The sequence below is a fragment of the Oreochromis niloticus genome, linkage group LG18 (assembly GCF_001858045.2).
Source record: "Oreochromis niloticus isolate F11D_XX linkage group LG18, O_niloticus_UMD_NMBU, whole genome shotgun sequence".
NCBI lineage: Eukaryota > Metazoa > Chordata > Actinopteri > Cichliformes > Cichlidae > Oreochromis > Oreochromis niloticus.
Genome location: NC_031982.2, coordinates 22,872,197 through 22,890,958, shown reverse-complemented (window position 1 = coordinate 22,890,958; position 18,762 = coordinate 22,872,197). Strand labels below are relative to the sequence as shown.

Genomic DNA, 18,762 nt, shown 5'->3' with positions numbered 1-18,762 from the left:
GATAGGTTCAAAGTTTAGGTTAAATATGTCCAATAACTCTGACCCAGATGAGCTACTACATCATTGCTGTTCTGGTATTAAAAATCCAGCTTTTGTCTTTACAGCCATGTGAGGGAGTCTTAACAGGTTTCCGTACGTGAACCTGCACAAACATCATTAATGGTTGTTGTACAACCCTTTCATTTGTGTCTGACACTTGGGCTCTCTCCCTCAGTCCAGTGCAGGCTCTATGCACCCGAGCTGTTTGTTAGCTGATGACTTGGGACTCATTCACTCTCCACGGGTTCATTATCTCAGGAAGCCACTGCTTCCTCCATCGGCACCTTTGGACCTCCTGTGGTGAAGGCAAAGGATGGAGGAGACAAACTGAATAATCAAAAAGAAAACCCACTGTTTAAAATATATTTTAAATGATGTTCCCAAAGGAAATGAGTCACCTAAACCAAAACACTGGCCTCTTTTTTTCTAAAAGTCACTAAACAAGCAAATGAAATTCAGTAAAGTTGTGTCTTTTGTTAGGGCTGCAGTGCATAACTGAAACTACATGAAACGTGGTACTAAAACAGCCATATTCTTCATCGACTTTAACTCCAATTCAGGAAGACTTCACATCTTAGTTGATTTATTTTGGTCGTAGCCCAGCCTGCGTTGGTGCCTTTCCATCAGTGCTCGTCTGTGTCAGCGCAATCGCTCCTTTTATAAACTCCCATAACGCTCGCTCATACAGAGATGGGAGTCTGCGGGGAGGTCGTGTCACTCGTAATTTATCTCCAGCAGAGAGAATGAGGACCTGGGGATGACAGTGACGGACATGCCACCGGGGCATGGGGGGTGCGGGGGATTGTGCATAAGACTGTGTTGTGTATCCGTGTTTATCGCACCTGTCATCCCAAACTGCCTGGCTGAAATTTATTTTTTATTCTCTCCTGACTACGTGTCACTAGGGATGAAGGTGCCATCACGGCTGCCCACTCAGGTGGACAGTGACGAGGAGCAGAAGTGGAACCAGACAGAGGAGCAGGGCCAGGGGACACGATGCTGCGCCTGCCCCAAAACGGAAAAGGAGCTCAAGAAGGAAAAAGAGGACTCAGAGTACCGCAAAACCTTTGAGAATTACCTACACAATGAAGTCTTTGAGATCAAGTAAGACTCCTGACAACAAACCTGCACAGGAACAATAACAGTCAATAAAAATGTCCTATGTTTGTTTGTTTGTTTGTTTTATTGGCCTGAATGTTTTAATCTTTTTTTTTAAAGGGTTGGATGCAGATAACAAGTAATGTGGTTTCTGTGTTTGAATAACTTTAAATTTGACCTCTCTCATCTAGACGCCAGAGAGACCGGCGTGATCTGAATGGCATCGCCAACCGAACGCTTTCCTTCCTAACCACCGCACCGAGCCCTCGCGCGGGTACGAGCATCCCCATGGACGAGGATGAGGAAGCCTTTGAAAGCACCAAGACCGTGGTCACCGTCCACGCCAAGGAGTCCACCGTTATCTCCGGCCTGCGCCACTTCACCAGCTACCAGATCGAGGTCCATGCCTGCAACCACCCAACCGACCCGGCGCGCTGCAGCATGGCGGCGTATGTCAGCGCCCGCACAATGCCTGAAGGTAAAGAGGCATTGCTAACGTTACCAACGAGCTCGGTTATGTAGGTCTGTGTAATAAACCCAGATCTCTTTTAGCTAACCTTCTTCTGACTCGCTTCTTGTTGCAAACCGAAAGTTTGAAAAGAAATGACCATATTTGGGATTTCCCCTCTCTGGGACATCATACAGAGCCAAAAGTAGTAAAAACCTGTGTATAACACTGTTTAGCACAGAATGAACCCTGAGCTTTTGGCTCACAGGGAACAGTTTTTAATATGAGCATACATGTTGTAAGAATCTGTGTGTGTATATGACAGAAAAGTATAGTAGCATAATAGGTCCCCTGTTGGTTTAGAGACCCCATAAATTGGTCACTTAAACAATAAAGTCACAAAAAACCTGTCTGTCTTTTCCAAACTGATCATTTCTTGAACAGCAGGAAAAAGGGAGATACTGACGTGCAATAAATGTCTGTAGCCACTATCAAAGCAAGGACACCCCTGCAGCTCATCTTTTATTTACTCCAAACACGCCCAACTCCTCACACAAATATGACTCATGTCGTTTTGTTCGCCACAGACAAAGCCGATGACATCTTGGGTCCCATCAAATGCGAGGTGGCAGAGAAAACAGTACACATCACCTGGATGGAACCGCAAGCCCCGAATGGGATGACCATCCTGTATGAGATCAACTACAAGAAGCTGGGTGACTCTGAGGTGAACACGTCCACAGGCTTCCACATCTGCATGCACATTTGTCATGGCTTTATTGCTTTAGTATATGTAATAGTTTGAATCTTGGATGACAGAGTTCATTGCAAGTTCATGCCAACGCAAATGGTTCTTGCACCAAGCAATTTTTATATTCCTCTTTCTCATTAAACATAATGACTTTGGCTTTCAATGGAAAACAATATAGAAGAAACAAATTGTTCATCTTAAAGCTCACCACGCAGCACAGACGGCTAAAAGCAATGCTTATTATTTGGTCTGTTGGTCTCACTAATGTCATTTGGGAGATAACCTTAATGGAGAAGTAATTTTAACGGTGCACCATGTTTTAGTTGCTATAGAGATCAGTTAGTCAGAACATCTTGTTGATGCTGGTGATTTTATTTGTAGTGGAAAACAAACCAAAAGAAAAACAAACTTGTTTTTAACGCACAGATGTGAAACAAAATGAGTCTAAATTAAATTTTAAACTTTCCAAACCTGAACGGCCGCGTTGTTCCTCCGCAGGAGCTGCACTACTGCGTGTCGAGGAACATGTACAAAGCGAGCCGCGGCTGCAGACTGAAAGTGATGCATCCTGGGAATTACACGGTGAGAATCCGGGCCACCTCACTGGCTGGGAACGGATCATGGACTGAGCCCACGTACTTCTACGTCGAGGATCCAAGTAAGTAGACAGAATGAGTTCAGGCATGGTTTTAGGGGGTTTTTAATAGTAATTTATAGTAAAAACTGATTTTCAAAATGTCGAACCGTGTTGGTACTAAATTACATCAGTTTCAAATCTGCTTTTAAAGGAAAGATAAATCCATTAATTTTCATTCTTGGCCATTTACACAATACATTCATTCATTTTACACTAGCCACCATCTAACAGCTTATTATACAGAAATAAAAATCTGTTTATGGTCATGCTTTTGTTTATTTTAGGGTACTCTCTTATTCTTCCACGCTTTATAAAAAATGTATACATATTCCCATAAGAAAATGTTTGACACAAATCATGACAGCAGAGAATAAAATTAGTTTTTGTTCCACCTATATTTGTTGAAATTTGAGAATTCATGTTTTTTAAACATCATTTTTGCGTGACTGCATACTTTTAATCAAACTATCTCTAACCTCTTTTTTCTCTTTTGTTGTAGTTGTTTTTTAGTGTGAGCAGCTTTAGTCACTGTTCACTATTGCTTGCCTTTTTATAATGAAATTTTACTCAAACTAGTGCATAACTGACACATAATACTTCAGTTTTATATATTTAAATATCTAACATTGGAAAACTTGTAAAATAGTCGTCTTTTAAGTAATCAAGGATTACTTTTTTCAGGATTTAAAGTCTGTTTATACAACAACAGGATGTAAAGTCTGTCTACAGACACCTTCTGTTTTCTGAAGGCGTGTGTAGACGGGTTTGTCCATTTATTACAGTCTGATCTATATCACGTTCTTTGTAAAACATGATGAAAATGTATGTTTTCTTCTTGGCTATCAGTATATTTTGATTTATGCACTAATAAGAAAAAAAGTAATCTCTCTTCTATAAACCTTGGCACTCTAATGTGCCAGCAAAATTAAAACAGATATTTTGAACTTAGCTTTATGGGGTGTTTGGATTTTAAGTTATAAATATAAGTAAATATAAGTTTCAGCATGGTGACTTTGCTCTCGTCTTGCCTGATCTGACCAAAACCTGCTAAATCAGGTGTCTATTTTAGACACACAAAAATAATCTAATTGGCCTGCTGTGCACACAAAGTTATAAAACCTTTCACAACCTTGTTTAATAAAGTACCTCCTGTAGTCCTACCTAAGAAAATAAGGTGCTTATATTAAATGTTATACAGTTTGATGTTCTGTTCTTATTTTGACCTGCTGCTGAAAAAAACCCCTCTGAGTACAGCTCAGAAATGAGTATAAATACAAATACATGCAGAATTTTAACTTGAAAAACACGCAGACAGACACCTGACGCATGTCTCAGTCTTCTTAAACCAAATCAAAAGCTTGTACTTGAAGCAGATTAGGATCACAGAGCAGCATATTGATCTCAGCTTAGCAGGTTTATTGTGTGGAGCTTGTTTTTGTTTTTCACCTGAAATTTGACTCACTGTCCGGGCGGACTCGTTGAACAGGCGATCCTCTGCATGTCGTCAAGATAGTCATCGGGCCCATCATCTGCTTTGTCCTGGTGCTGTGTGTGGCTTTGGTAGGATTCGTCATGTTCAAGAAAAGGTAATTATCTTTCACATCCGGCTCAATAGTCATTCTCTTATTATTCTGTGTGTTACCAGTGTTCTTATTGATCTTATTTGGATTTTTTTTTCTCCTTTTAGTCAAACCCAAGGACCCAGTGGGCCCATCTATGCCTCTTCAAACCCCGAGTATCTCAGCACTGATGGTAAACAGGGTTTGGGTCTCCTGTCAACAACAGAATAGTTAATGATTTTAGCTTTAATTTAAGGGATTTTGACAACTTAGTAGCAATTACACATCAGCGTTATCAGCGATTGGATGCCCTGGTTTGCGATTGGCTGGTGAAATTGTTCCTGGTAGATCAACTATTAAACTAACTGTTCCGCCACGACATCTCTGCAGGATCTCATTAAATTAGTTTTGTTAGCATGAATTTAATTTCTGCTGCATTTTCTACTCTCACTTGCAAAGATTTAATCCAATAAGATCTACTATTGCATTAGTTGATAATCATTGATTATTTTGGGGGTTTCAGCAGTACAACTAATGAAATTTAGATTTAATCTCATAATGTTATTCACATAGTTTATTTTATTTTATTATTAGTAATGATAGGCATGCCCACTAGCCTGTTTTCCTATGTATTTAAATGGGGTTTTTTCTTTCCCTTTTTTCTTTTTGCAGTGTATGAGGAAGACGAGTGGGAGGTGCCCAGGGAGAAGATCACCATTTTGCGGGAACTGGGTCAAGGCTCCTTCGGCATGGTCTACGAGGGCATTGCCAAGGACATTGTCAAAGGCGAGGGTGAAACACGAGTAGCGGTGAAGACGGTGAACGAGTCGGCCAGCCTGCGAGAGAGAATCGAGTTCCTGAACGAGGCCTCCGTCATGAAGGCCTTCAGCTGCCACCACGTGGTAAAGAGAAGCGACATGTTTTTCTCATCTTGTTCACGAGCAGAGAACATTGATGGTTTTGGTTACTGGCGATGTGTAAAAGTTCAAGGTGGGGTTGGAAGCAGTGGGCCGTAGCTGTGTGTGTGTTAGCTGTTATTTCTGAGTATTTAGAACAGAAAGTACTAAAAGTACTAAAATCAGAGCTGTGTGAAAGGCAAGCACCTGCTTCACCTGCTGACTTCTAATTCCCGTTTTTGAAAAAGTGATTAAAAAAAAAACAAAACTACATTAAGATGAAAATCCCCATGTTTCTATCTGCCAGGTGCGTCTGCTGGGTGTGGTGTCTAAGGGGCAGCCCACCCTGGTGGTGATGGAGCTGATGACCCACGGAGACCTGAAGAGCTTCCTGCGCTCTCTGCGACCTGACGCCGAGGTAAAACATTTGTTTGAATTATGTTTATTCTTCTTTTAGTTCAGACTGTACTTATGGTTTCTTTTCTTCTTTTCACTTCTGCATTTTGTGAGTATAATAGGCAAACTAGGCTTAGGTTGCATTTTCTTGACTTTATGCAAAACAATCTTTTATAACTGCATACGGGAATTATTTTTACACTGAGCAGCATAAAAGCTTTTAAAGCGTCATGTTTTACCTGGGCTAATTCTGCTCAGTCGAGGAGCCATCGCTGCTCTTACTGACACATTATGCTCTACTTTGATTCTTAGTGAGGTCTTATCTAGAGAGGTGCTTTAAAAATACTCAGTTTACTGCAAAAGTGCAGATAAACAACATTTTAAATCCATCAGCGTTTAAAATAAGCAGCTGTTAACAAAGTTGGAGTCATAGGGTATTTTTCCTGGTGAAACATTTCTCTCCATCTGCTATTTTCTTTCCAGTCAGATTGTTTTGGACTAAATCACATCTACAGAATAATAGTGTGTTACATCAGAGACTGTGTGCACAAATATGGATCAGTTTATGTGGTATTAACACTGAAGCCTTCAATATCAAAATCTGCATTTTCTTTTAATACATGTTGAGGGGGCTTCTGTGTACAAAGCGATGCAGCGCCTTTTTTAAGTAAACATGCAGATGGCGTTTTTGTTGGAGCAGAAGCAGGGCTGAGCTGCAGGATGCTGACAGAAGGTTTTAGTAGTAAAGCCAACTGAAAACATGGCAGCTGCCTTGAAACGGGTGGCTGGTGTGTTGGGAGCAAGGTTATAATAATTCACTAATCTAAAACCTAAAATGAATTAATATTGTTTTTCTTGGTTTACTACAGTGACCTGACCAGACCTCGGAAAAAGAACCAGTCCAGAATTTTACTTTTCTTTTTTTTTTAATTTTCAAAAGTAGAAGATTAACTACATAAAACACATCTCATTGATCCATCTTTGTTTATTTTCTTTCAATTTTTAACTTGAAGATGTTAAACTGTGTCCGTTCTCTGAATTATTGTACTTTAGTTTTTGCGGGGTTTTTTTTTTAATTTAACTTGTGAAAAGAACATCGTTGATCAATCACAGAGTTAACAATACAGTATGGCAACAAAAAATGTGTGTGTTCAGTGTGCGCACTGAACCAGGGTTTTTGCTTTGTAGCTGAGGCGTGTGCTGAACGAGGATTTGGGACATAAAAGTGTGTTTTGGGTTTTTTTAATTTGCAGGGTTTTCTTTTTTTTTTTTCTCAGAAACTGTTCAGTTAGCTACATTTTTCAGGCATACCTTTGAAAAAGAGTGTAGTTAACATAACAAACAGTGGAAATCTGAAATCTGCTGTATGGCTAGATAATGAGTCAAGTGTTTGTACAATATTTTGCTTGGTTGATCTTCAGTCTGATATCATGAAAAACTACTCCTTAAACTGAAATTGAACATTTTTAAGAATAAAAATTTTGCAATGAGTAAAACTCACTCTGGAAATTAAACTGGAAATAAATTGATTAAACTAAATTGAATTAAAAACTAAGAAAACTGCAAAAGTGTTTCTAAGCTGACATGCTATGTTAGATGATATCTGCACAAACCTCATTATTTTTCTGATAAGTTCTGAGTGTTCAAACTGAAAGTCAAGCCTGTGTGTTATGTTGTGTAACTGTGTACGATTGACGGTGTGTTATCTTGTCAATAATTTACCTAAAGTGTAATAATATAATGACTGTGCCAAACTTTTTGTTGGTAGATCAGAATTTCAAAGTCTGTCTCATGTCCCTCAGAATAACCCCGGCCGTCCACCGCCCACTCTGAAGGAGATGATCCAGATGGCTGCCGAGATCGCGGACGGCATGGCTTACCTCAACGCCAAGAAGTTCGTCCACAGAGACTTGGCAGCCAGAAACTGCATGGTAGCTCACGATCTTACCGTCAAAATAGGAGGTAAGAATTCATAAAGTAAATGGGCACAAAAAAAACTGCTTAGATTTTGGTGCCTCCTACTGGAAGCATGAAAAGGCAACAATGCACTGTAACACTGATGGGTGTTTATATTCAGTCATCAGACATTACTAAGACAGTATTAAAATCCACAGCTTTAGGTGCCATGTATTGACTGAACAGGTATGAGCAGAAGCAATGGTGTAATATACACCCTTCTAATTAAGTTAAATTAGATATATCCTGAATACAAAAGGGAACTTCACAAGGTTACAAAAGCTGATATCACAGCAGATAGTGAATGTAAAATAACAACCACCAGGTCTTTCTGAAATCCTAGATAATTGGTGCAGGTTTGGCTGTAATTTGGAGTCTGATTTATGTTTTCCTTTCAGACTTTGGTATGACCAGAGACATCTATGAGACCGACTACTACAGGAAAGGAGGGAAGGGTCTGCTGCCCGTCAGGTGGATGGCACCTGAGTCTTTGAAGGACGGCGTCTTCACTGCACATTCAGACTGCTGGTTAGTGACACATCTGACTTTTAGACTCCTTCTCCTCCTTCATCCTTTCCTTCTCACTTTTGAAACCATCTGTGTGCAAGTTTTAAATATATTACAGATATTTAAGCGACATAGGAGCAGACAGCGTTGTTTATCAGTATCACCTGCACCTGTCTGCACTCTGTCTACCTGTTAACAGCTTCAATCATGTTTACAGGCAGATTTACTCTAGGATCTAATTGCTGCGTTTTCATTCTCCCCATGTCGTTCCCTCTTCTTCGCTTGTTTACCAGGTCATTTGGGGTGGTGCTGTGGGAGGTAAGCACGCTGGCTGAGCAGCCGTACCAGGGCATGTCCAACGAACAGGTCCTCAAGTTTGTCATGGAAGGAGGATTCCTGGACCGGCCGGACAACTGCGCTGACAGACTGTGAGTATGATCAGAGGGATTTGGTGGCTACGCACTGAGAAAAACAAGCTCTCCTGCTTAAACTACAAACTGTGTCAAAACACTTTTGAGCAGTTATTTCACAAGTCCACAGTCAAAATGCTTCCAAAGGTAAATGAAGTCGAACTTTAGTCATTTTAGATCACTGAGATTGGAAGTGAAGCATAGGATTTCATGATGTTCATAAATAACTATTAACGATGTGCTAAAATACATTATAAAATGAAATGTGCACTGTGCTAAATCTGAACTCAGCTGTGAGAACAAATATGTAAATCTTCTTTTTTTTAAAAAGCTGCTAACAGATGTACAGTTTACTTTTTAGTTTCCTAAAACAGCCGGGCAGAGCAGTTTTTAGCAGGTGTTGCTTAAAGTGTGCTCTCAGGGTGGCCATATTTTTAGCTGTTGATGTCTGAGCATTTGCTGCAGCAGGACAGTGACTCAAAATAATCAGTGCACATGGACAACAGGGGTGAGGGCAAGGGAATAATATAAATCAGGGAGTTGGTTTTGTTTTTAATGTTGTTTATTAAAAGGATAATATTGTGTCTATGAAGCCTGATCAGGTGAAGCTGATTTGACTGAAATATTCTTAACAGAACGATCATAAGTACATTATAAAAATAAAGATGTAGACAGTTCAGCTCCTAATCTCCCCATCTCATCCTGCAGACACAACCTGATGCAGATGTGCTGGCAATACAACCCCAAGATGCGTCCCACCTTCCAGGAGATCATCGAGATGCTGCGGGAGGACCTGCATCCAACCTTCCAGGAGGTCTCCTTCTTCTACAGCGAGGAGAACAAGCCGCCAGAGAGCGAGGATTTCGACCTGGACATGGAAAACATGGAGAGCATACCGCTGGACCCCTCTTCGTACTCCCAGAGGGAGCAGTGTTTGGACAGGGACGAGGCCTCCTCCATGGGCCTGAGGGGCAGTTACGAGGAGCATCACATCCCGTTCACACACATGAATGGGGGAAAGACCAATGGACGAATACTGGCCCTACCACGGTCCAGCCCCTCCTAACATACTGTACACATCCCACACAAACTCATTGATGCTATAGATTTAAATATATTTTTGTTTTTTGTTGTTGTTTTATATAGCTCACACTCAAACACTCTCCTCAGCAGCCCCTCAGTGCATATCTCAGGACCTTATTTTTCTCTTCAGATGCCACAAACACACACTACAGCAAGTCCAATCTTGGACGCCAGAAGACACTTTTTGTATTTAAGGATGAATCTCCTGCGTCTCTCTTGTTCATGATTGTAGGTTATATACTGTATATAAATATATATATATTGCCAAGTTTGTGCTAGTCTGGGCGGATATTCGATTCAACTGTGAAACAAACTCTTGACAAATAAGAAGGCTGCTAACCCCACTGACCCCCCACCCCTAATTCCAGACTCTGTCTCCTCTCCCTTATTTCATCACAAGAGTTCATCCCGAGTTTTTGGGGAAAAGAGAAAAAAAAGTGCCCTTCTATTTTGTCTGTGGCCTACATCACACGTCATGGAGCTGCGTCTGAGTCTTTGCACGCACACAAAGACGAACTGAAAAGGAAAGGCTTCGGGAGCTCCCTGCTGGATGGTCAGAAGCGGCCCATCCTCGAACAAACTCTTATTCACTGGAGAAGCTGGCTGAAGCAGCCTACCTCCTCACACTCTGCAGTATTCCAAAAAAGGCACACGGGATACACACAGGACGTTTGTGGGGTTCTGTTTTTTAATTTATTTACTGGTCTTTCTTTTTTGTTTTCTCCTTTTCCCTACTTATTTTTGTTTTGGAGTTTTCACACTTATAGCTGAAGGATATTTAAACTGTTTTCAAAAACACGTTGCCGAACGAGTTCCTCAGATTGACCAATAGCTGCTTCGTTGGTATATTTTAGTGGGTATAGAAGATTATTAAAAAAATATATATATATATTAAATGTTATATTGATGTTTTTGTACATAGTTGATGTCAATTTTGAGGTATTTCCGGTCATAGAAAATGTTTTTACATGTTAGTCTATTACGTTTATTTTTTCTAATCCAGAAAATCATACTAATTAGCTTTTTTGGACTCATGATCAACCAACAGCACTTGGTCTTTTTACTATGTGATCTATGTGATGCCCGGGGAAAGGAGTGTGTGGCGTCTTCAGCTTAAGATATTTGCCCGTCATATCAAGATCAAATAAAATAGTGCTGTAAATAATGCAGCGAGATGCATTTGTGAGTAGGCTCTGCCACTGCTTGTCTTATTTTTCCAGCATGTTTGTCTTCACAGAATTGTTATGAGTAAATTTATGTTTGTGTTTTTTTCCCCAGTGAGTACAGCACATCTGAAGCATTTTGTTTACCTAAAAATATCATATACATACACAGAAGTTAGTTTACATACAAAGTGGCGCCTCTGCCTTACTTCAACACTTGATGCTGTGATGTTTCTGGGTGTCTTTACAATAGCAACAAACACCTGTCACTTACAAAGCAACCTAGCCAAGCTTTGGTTAGGAGTTAGCTGTCTGTTACTAAACAACATGGTGATGATTAAACTCTCCTTCACTTTGATGCTGAACTCCACAGCCAGATACCTCACACTCTACTGATATTTTTCTAATGGGATTTGATTGGCTGAATCCTCCTCTGGTGCCAGGAGTAAAGCAACAAATGCGCAATTCAGCAGCACACGACTTCACCCCATTCAAAGCAAATGACAGGAGAAAGCTGTGAATCCTCGTTACATGTAAGATCAACCAAATCTGAAAAAAAGTTGCCACCTTACATCATCAAAATCAAATGAATGTTTGTGTGGTTACTGAAGCAATTCAACGGTTTCTCCCTCAAAATATGAAAATCTGCAGTTAGAATTATTTCGTACAGCATTTTTACTGGTACTAAGTAATTACTGTAGTTAGCCAGATGGAATTGTCAGGACTCTTTCCCCATTGGACACCCACCAGGGTAACCCTTGTTTCTCTCTTCTGAAGTGAGCAGTTTGTCATATTTCAGGCCTGTTTCCAAAACAAAATGATTAGGTGTGGATCAGAAATTAGTGAGGATAATCTCTGCCTGTATAGCCTACTTCTCTTTCCTTGGGAGAATGGCCGCCTAACTATGTCTTTAATGTTATATATTAATATGTCAAAACATACTTCATTAAGGGTACAAGTGAGTTTGTCAAATATTGTCGATGGGGAGAAAAGTTAAGGCTATATTAAAAACCAGCCAAATCCACTTTACACTTTTTCCAAGTGTCACTATTATGAAATACACAATTTTTTCAGTAGTAAAAAAAGGCACCAGTCTATGGTCTGTGACCTTTTTCTACCTACATTTTTATACCAAGTTAAACATCCAGTTGTAACTGGAAAAATCTTCATAGCTGGAAGGTAAAATTTTGTATCAAGCATACATGAGTTAGTGCCGCTGTAGCTGACCTGGCACTTCTACTCCATGTCTGCGTGGGTTCTCTCCAGGTACTTCAGCTTCCTCCCACACAGTCCTCAGACATCGAATTAGGTTAAATGGTGATTCTGATCTGTTAGGCCTGTGGCATATTGGCAACCTGTCCAGGGTGCACCCTGCCTCTCACAGCTGAGATAATGCTGGTACCCTGAGTTGGATGAATGGATGGATGGATCTGCTAAATAATGTAAAACTGTACTTGAGACTGAATTATTATGTATTGTTGTTTATTTTGTTATATGCTGGTATGCAGGATAGGATCAATTCAGCTAAACTTCCACACAGTTGATAGTGAAATGGCGCCCCCTAGTGCATATCACTGTATATATGTCACAGGATTCTCCACAGCATTACATATACAAACATTTCAGATGCAATGCATGATGTGACCAAATTAGCCTTCAGTGTGTATTGTTTTAAAAGTGTAACAGCTAAATGGCCTGGTAATGGTAAATGGCCTGTATTTGTATAGCGCTTTACTAGTCCCTAAGGACCCCAAAGCGCTTTACACATCCAGTCATCCACCCATTCACGCACACATTCACACACTGGTGATGGCAAGCTACGTTGTAGCCACAGCCACCCTGGGGCGCACTGACAGGCGAAAAGTGTAACAGCTAAGCTGAGGTTTCATGCACTAGTGAAACAATCTGTAACTCTGTGGTGTCTCACTGTGACTCAGAATATATCCCTTAAAACGGCTTCTAAATGGAAATGAAGAGAGTCACATTTAAGTCTTGTTTGCTTATACACTCAAATCCCTCTGAAGCTACTATGATAATTTCCTGAGGTAGTACTGCTAGACAAAACCCAAATTGATTTTTCTCTTATGATATCTTAGCATTCTGAAACTGATGGAAATCATTCAAAGTTCATTTAAGGAGCTTAGAAAGAAAGCAACTGGACTTCTCTAAGTTTCTTGAAATGTTTCACCTCTCATCCATGAAGCTTCTTCAGTTTTAAAACCAAAATGTGGAGAGTCCCAGGTATTTAATCCCTAGTGGGAGTTGTCCCTTAAGAGGGTCGTACACCCACTATTGATCATGTGGCTCACCACATGAGCCATGGTGTGAAAAAAGGCATCGGTCATTATCAACAGAATTTTCGGGTTAAACTATTGTGAGACCTTGCCTCATCCTATCAAGTGACCCATTGAGATCACCTAACACAAGATGTGAGTGGGGGTTGAGGTCCCTGGGAAGGGATCTCAAAACTGCAGACAGTGGCAGTGACGGTGGCAGACAGTTGGTGTTGCAAAATCTGTTCAAAGATTTTTCATTCAGTGGACACAGATGGCCCCTTTCGCTTCTCTTTCAAACCATCTGTCTTCTCTGCCTAAAGTGTGAACACTAGCGTCCTTAAAAGAGTGACCTTTATCCTTTAGATGATGCAGCTAAGTCTATTGCTCTCCATAAAATCAGCTCAGCTCTATGTCCCCTGACTGTGGATCCAAGCCACAAACTCTTGGGAACAAGTCGGCTTTGTCAGCATGTTAGGTTAAAGTGGAGGTAGTTTCTATAGTCCGTTGGTTTTCTTGTTTCCCTTTCATATTCGTGCAACAGTAGCAGTGTTTTCCTCCCAAAGTACGAGGCAATATTTCTGTGTAAGTTCTCAGTCATCCAGGTCATTGTAGTCCAAGGAGCTTAGAAAGAAGGTGTGTGGACTTTTTTGAAGACATTTCACACCTTGGTTGTGGTGAGCCACATGATCAATAGTGGGTCAACAACCCTCTTCAAGGGACAACTCCCACTAGAGATTAAATAGTTGGGATTCTCATTTTTTTTTCTTTTAGAACTGAAGAAGCTGCCCATTTAAGAAGTGAAACGTCTTCTAGAAACTTAGGTAGAAGAAGAAACCAGTCGCTATCTTTCTAAGCTCCTTAGGCTACCATAACCTGGATGACTGAGAACCTATACATTCAAAATTTGTTATTTTAGAGTTTTCCTCATTATGCTTCACTGGATTGTGACAGAATAAGAAATAGGAAATTTTGTACTAAAAAGTATAACTCTGAGAAACTTTAACACCTTCTAATAATATACTAGCTGATTATAAAAATCTGTTCCTGTAAATAACACATAAATATCATTAGAGTTAGGATTTTCCCATCCAATCAACTATTTTTTTAACCATTTGGGAGTCCATCTCATGTCCCACAGAGTGAGAGGCGGGGTCCACGCTGGATAGGTTGATGGCCCATGACAGTGTCGACAAATAGATGTGAATGATGTCTGTCTCTATGTCCAATTCAGAATCACCAGTTAAGCTAAAATATATGTGTTTGGACTAAAACTATTAAAAAAATTAAACTAAAAGATTCACTCTGGAAACTAAGTTTAGGTAACCTAACTGAAAATAAAATAAAAACCAAGAAGAAAAGATGAAACTAAACTCTGGACCAAATCTTCTGGGATACGAGACGATAGGAGAAGCAGAGTAGTGTGTTGGGGAATTCTTATAGCCCTGCTTTCACTTGCTCAGTGCAGTTCAACAATGTTCAAAACCTCAACTTTTTGCCACTGCTATGTTATCATCATTGGGACGACACAGTGGTGCAGAGGTTAACACAGTGGCCTCACATCTGATTATCTAAAAAATAATAGTAATTATTATCATTATTGGGTTCATCTGCATGAAAAGTTTACTAACGTAGGGCTTGGCCCAGCATAGTGATTAACTTGTGGAGCAGGTGTGGATTCAAAAATTTTGGAAGACCTTTACCAACATAAAACAGACCAATCCTAAAAATACACTGGGAAAAAATGAGAGACAGCAAGAAAATATTAAAAACTGATCCTGATACAGATATGCTTCAGGATCCAGGAACTCAATTTGAGCATCCTCTTGTATTGTTTCTTTCTATTCTTCTGGACCAACAGGGGTCACTAAATACACTATAAACTGAAGTATGAACCCGTTGAATACATCTGTTTGCAGGTTAACTTTTAAGGTTTAGCTTAATTATTTTTGTTCAAGACCTGAGCTGTCACTGTTTATACCAAAGGCAGGTTCTTAAAAGAATAGTGATGATATTTAGCAAAACAAGCCTTTAATTTTGATTTTCCTTAATACTTCAAGGCCCAATTGTCAACATCGGATTAAAGTCTTGACACTCAAAAGTCTGACTAAAAGGGACATCTTTTTCTTCCACTATAAAATGACTGTATATTTGATACGGTCAAAAGAAGTCAGAAAAGCTTGGAGGAAGAGCAGGGGAGAGACATACAGTAAATTAACTTGGGCAGATTCATACCCAGCCCTCACCAATAGCCTGACAGCATAGGACAGATATGTTTTTAGAGCCTAGCTTTTATCCAGTAGTTTGCTTGAAAACAACAAGAACAACAAACCCCAACCCATTTCAATTCAATTTTATTAATAGTACCAACTGATGATGATAGCCACCTTAAGGACCTTTATATTTTAAATACAGATCCTGCAGTATTAGAACAAGAATACCAACAATCAATCAATGTGAGACAGAGTAGACAAAAGTTAGTATGCAGTAGTATGCACCATATGGAGTAGGGACATATGGAACAAGTGGAGAAGAAATGCTCAGTCCATCATGGATTTACACTTCTGTTAGGGATGGGTCACATGATCAAGTCCTTTATCATAAAGGGAAATAATATACAGGTCTTCAGATGCAGGTTAACCTGCCAACACCACACCCTGATGTAAACACTTCCACAAAACATTATACAAAATACTAAATCCAATTACAATACCACAGCTGCCTCTGAGTGTAGCACAATCTTCTTCTTTCAGCTGCTCCCTTTACACACAGCAGATTATCTGCCTCCACCTCATCTTGTCCCTAGCATCCTCCTCTGTTACACCAACCCTCTGCATGTTCTCCTTCAATACACCTATCTTCTCTGTGGTCTTCCTCTTTTCCTTCTTCCTGGAGCTCCATCTACAACATCCTTTGTCTAATAAATTCACTATCCTTCCTCTGTAATGTACCTCTACATACCTCTTTGTCTCCAAACTGCTCAACCTGAGCTGCCTCTCTTATGTACTCATTATTAATCCTGACTATCGTGGTGACTCCCAATGAAAATCTCCAATTTTACCAACTCCAGCTTGGCGTCCTGGTTCTATGTCAGTGCCATCATCTCCAAACCATAAATCATAGCAGGTCTCACTATCATCTCATAAACCATCCTTTTCACTTTTGCTGTTATCTCCACCCACTCCACCCAGCCTGCACTCTCTTGTACACTGTTCATTGCTTTGGATGGTCAACCCCAAATTTAAACTTATCTGCCTTTACTATTTCTCCTCCTTGCAGCTTCACTGTTACTCCTGTCTCCTTCTCATTCACATATGTATTGTGTCTTGCTTCTATTGTCTTTCATTCTAATCTCCAGAGAATATCTCCACCTTTCCAGGCTCTCTTCCACCTGCTCCCTACTCTCACCACAGATCAATCATCTGCAAACATCATAGGTAACTCCTAGGAGACTCCTGTCTGACCTCATCTGTCAGTCTGTCCATAACCACTGCAAACAAGAAAGGGGCACAGAGATGATCTCTGATGTAATCCCACCCCCACCTTGAACTCATCTGTCATTCCTACCACACACTTCATCACTGTCTGTCTTTATACATATTCTACACCACCCTGACAAACTTCTCTGCCAGTCTTAACTTCCCCATGCAGTACCACAGTTCCTCCCTTGATACATTATCACATGCTTTCTCTAGATCCACAAAGACAGAGTGAAGCTCCTTCTGCCCTTCTTTATACTTCTCCATCAAGAGTTAGAGTGGGGCCTCATCTTTCCTCAGCCCTCAGCCTTAACACCGGCTCTCCACAAGGCTGTGTACTGAGTCCCCTACTGTACACTCTGTACACACATGACTGTGTTAGTACCCACCCAGACAACGCAGTCATCAAGTTTGCAGATGATACCACCGTAGTGGGGCTCATCTCAGGGGGAGATGAGACGGCGTACAGAGCTGAAGTTCAGAGGCTGTCAGATTGGTGTGTAGATAACAACCTGGACCTCAATACCACCAAGACAAAAGAACTGGTAGTTGACTTCAGAAGGAGGAAGTCCGAGCTGCAGCCTGTCAGCATCAACGGGGAGTGCATGGAAAGGGTCTCCAGTTTCAAGTTTCTGGGTGTGCACATAGACACAGACCTCCAATGGAGCTCTAACACCTCTGCGGTCTTAAAGAAGGCCCAACAGCGTCTCCACTTTCTGAGAATCCTCAGAAAAATGGACCTGAAGAAGGAGCTGCTGACCGTCTTCTACCGCTGCTCCATTGAAAGTGTGCTGACATATTGCATCGGTGTATGGTTCTCCAGCTGCACCACAGCACACAGAAAGGCACTCCAGAGGGTCATCAATATGGCCCAAAAAATCATTGGACATCCTCTTCCCTCCCTGAAGGACCTGTACAGCACTCGCTGTCTCAAGAGGGCACGCAGCATCCTACGAGACTGTACACACCCAGGACACCGGGTGTTTAAGCTGCTGCCGTCTGGCAGGAGGTTCAGGCTGCTGAGGTCCTGAACAAACAGACTCAAGGACAGCTTTTACAATAGGGCAATAGCCCTAATCAATGCAAATAGCTGACCTGATTGGCTACCTGCCTGGACTTTTTTATAGGGGGAGGTAACAATGTTTAAAACAATAACAATAATAATATTTATATTTATAACAAGGTGCAATAATAATTAATGTGCAATAATAACAGTGTGCAATACACATAACACTTATTCTTCTTTTTTATTTCTAAGTTAATATACTGTGTTGTGTTGTTTGTGTTGCGTTGTGATGTGTCATATCGTGTCGTGTTGTGTTATATGTAGTGCCGACGTAGGACAGTTTTTCCAATTTCATTGTACTACTGTACTATGTATGACTGTGCAATGACAATAAAGAATTATCTTATCTTATCTTATCTTATCTAACACTCAAAACAAAAATCTTATCTGCAGTGCTCTTTCTCAGCATGAAGCCATACTGCTGCTCACTGATCTTCACCTCTCTTCTTAACAACTCTTTCTCATATCTTCAATGTATGGCTCATCAACCTTATCTCTCTGTAATTACTACGGCTCTGCACATCAACCTTGTTCTTGAAAATCAGGAAACAGTACACTTGCTTTCTATTCCTCAGGCCTCCTCTCAGTCTCCAAACAGTCTGGTTAAAAAGTCCACTGCCCTCTCTCCTAGACATCTCCATACCTCCACAGGTATGTCATCTAAACCAAGCACCTTTCACTATTCATCATCTTCATAGCAGCGCTTGCTTCCTCTATACTAATTCTCTGCACATCCTGATTCACTAACTTTCATCCTTCTGTCCTCCTTCTGTACTCCTTCCATCTTCTCAGCACACTCTCTTCACTCCTTAGTACACTTCCATCTCTATCCAATCATCCTAACCAGCTGCACATCCTTTCAGCTCGATCTCTGCCTTTTCTCCTTCCTTAGTGTCCAGGCTCACATTAAACTCATTATATGCCTTTTCCTTTGCCACCACCCCTGTCTACTCCCTTCATCTCATTTTTTTCTTTGCTGAGCTCTTCCTTTGAAAACTTTA

The 18,762-nt window shown here is 40.6% G+C and overlaps 1 protein-coding gene across 1 annotated transcript in view; it reads left to right on the top strand.

Moving 5' to 3' along the window:
• Nucleotides 1–10,959, top strand: part of insra (insulin receptor a) — a 66,787-nt gene extending 55,828 nt beyond the window's left edge. The window contains exons 10-21 of the mRNA XM_005476595.4: nucleotides 945–1,143; nucleotides 1,329–1,615; nucleotides 2,173–2,312; nucleotides 2,835–2,994; nucleotides 4,460–4,559; nucleotides 4,661–4,725; nucleotides 5,205–5,434; nucleotides 5,736–5,846; nucleotides 7,627–7,786; nucleotides 8,179–8,308; nucleotides 8,581–8,715; nucleotides 9,406–10,959. Coding sequence (XP_005476652.1) covers nucleotides 945–1,143; nucleotides 1,329–1,615; nucleotides 2,173–2,312; nucleotides 2,835–2,994; nucleotides 4,460–4,559; nucleotides 4,661–4,725; nucleotides 5,205–5,434; nucleotides 5,736–5,846; nucleotides 7,627–7,786; nucleotides 8,179–8,308; nucleotides 8,581–8,715; nucleotides 9,406–9,763 — 2,075 coding nt within the window. The 3' untranslated portion in view covers nucleotides 9,764–10,959. The remainder of the gene's footprint in view (nucleotides 1–944; nucleotides 1,144–1,328; nucleotides 1,616–2,172; nucleotides 2,313–2,834; nucleotides 2,995–4,459; nucleotides 4,560–4,660; nucleotides 4,726–5,204; nucleotides 5,435–5,735; nucleotides 5,847–7,626; nucleotides 7,787–8,178; nucleotides 8,309–8,580; nucleotides 8,716–9,405) is intronic.
• Nucleotides 10,960–18,762: the final 7,803 nt, after the last annotated feature.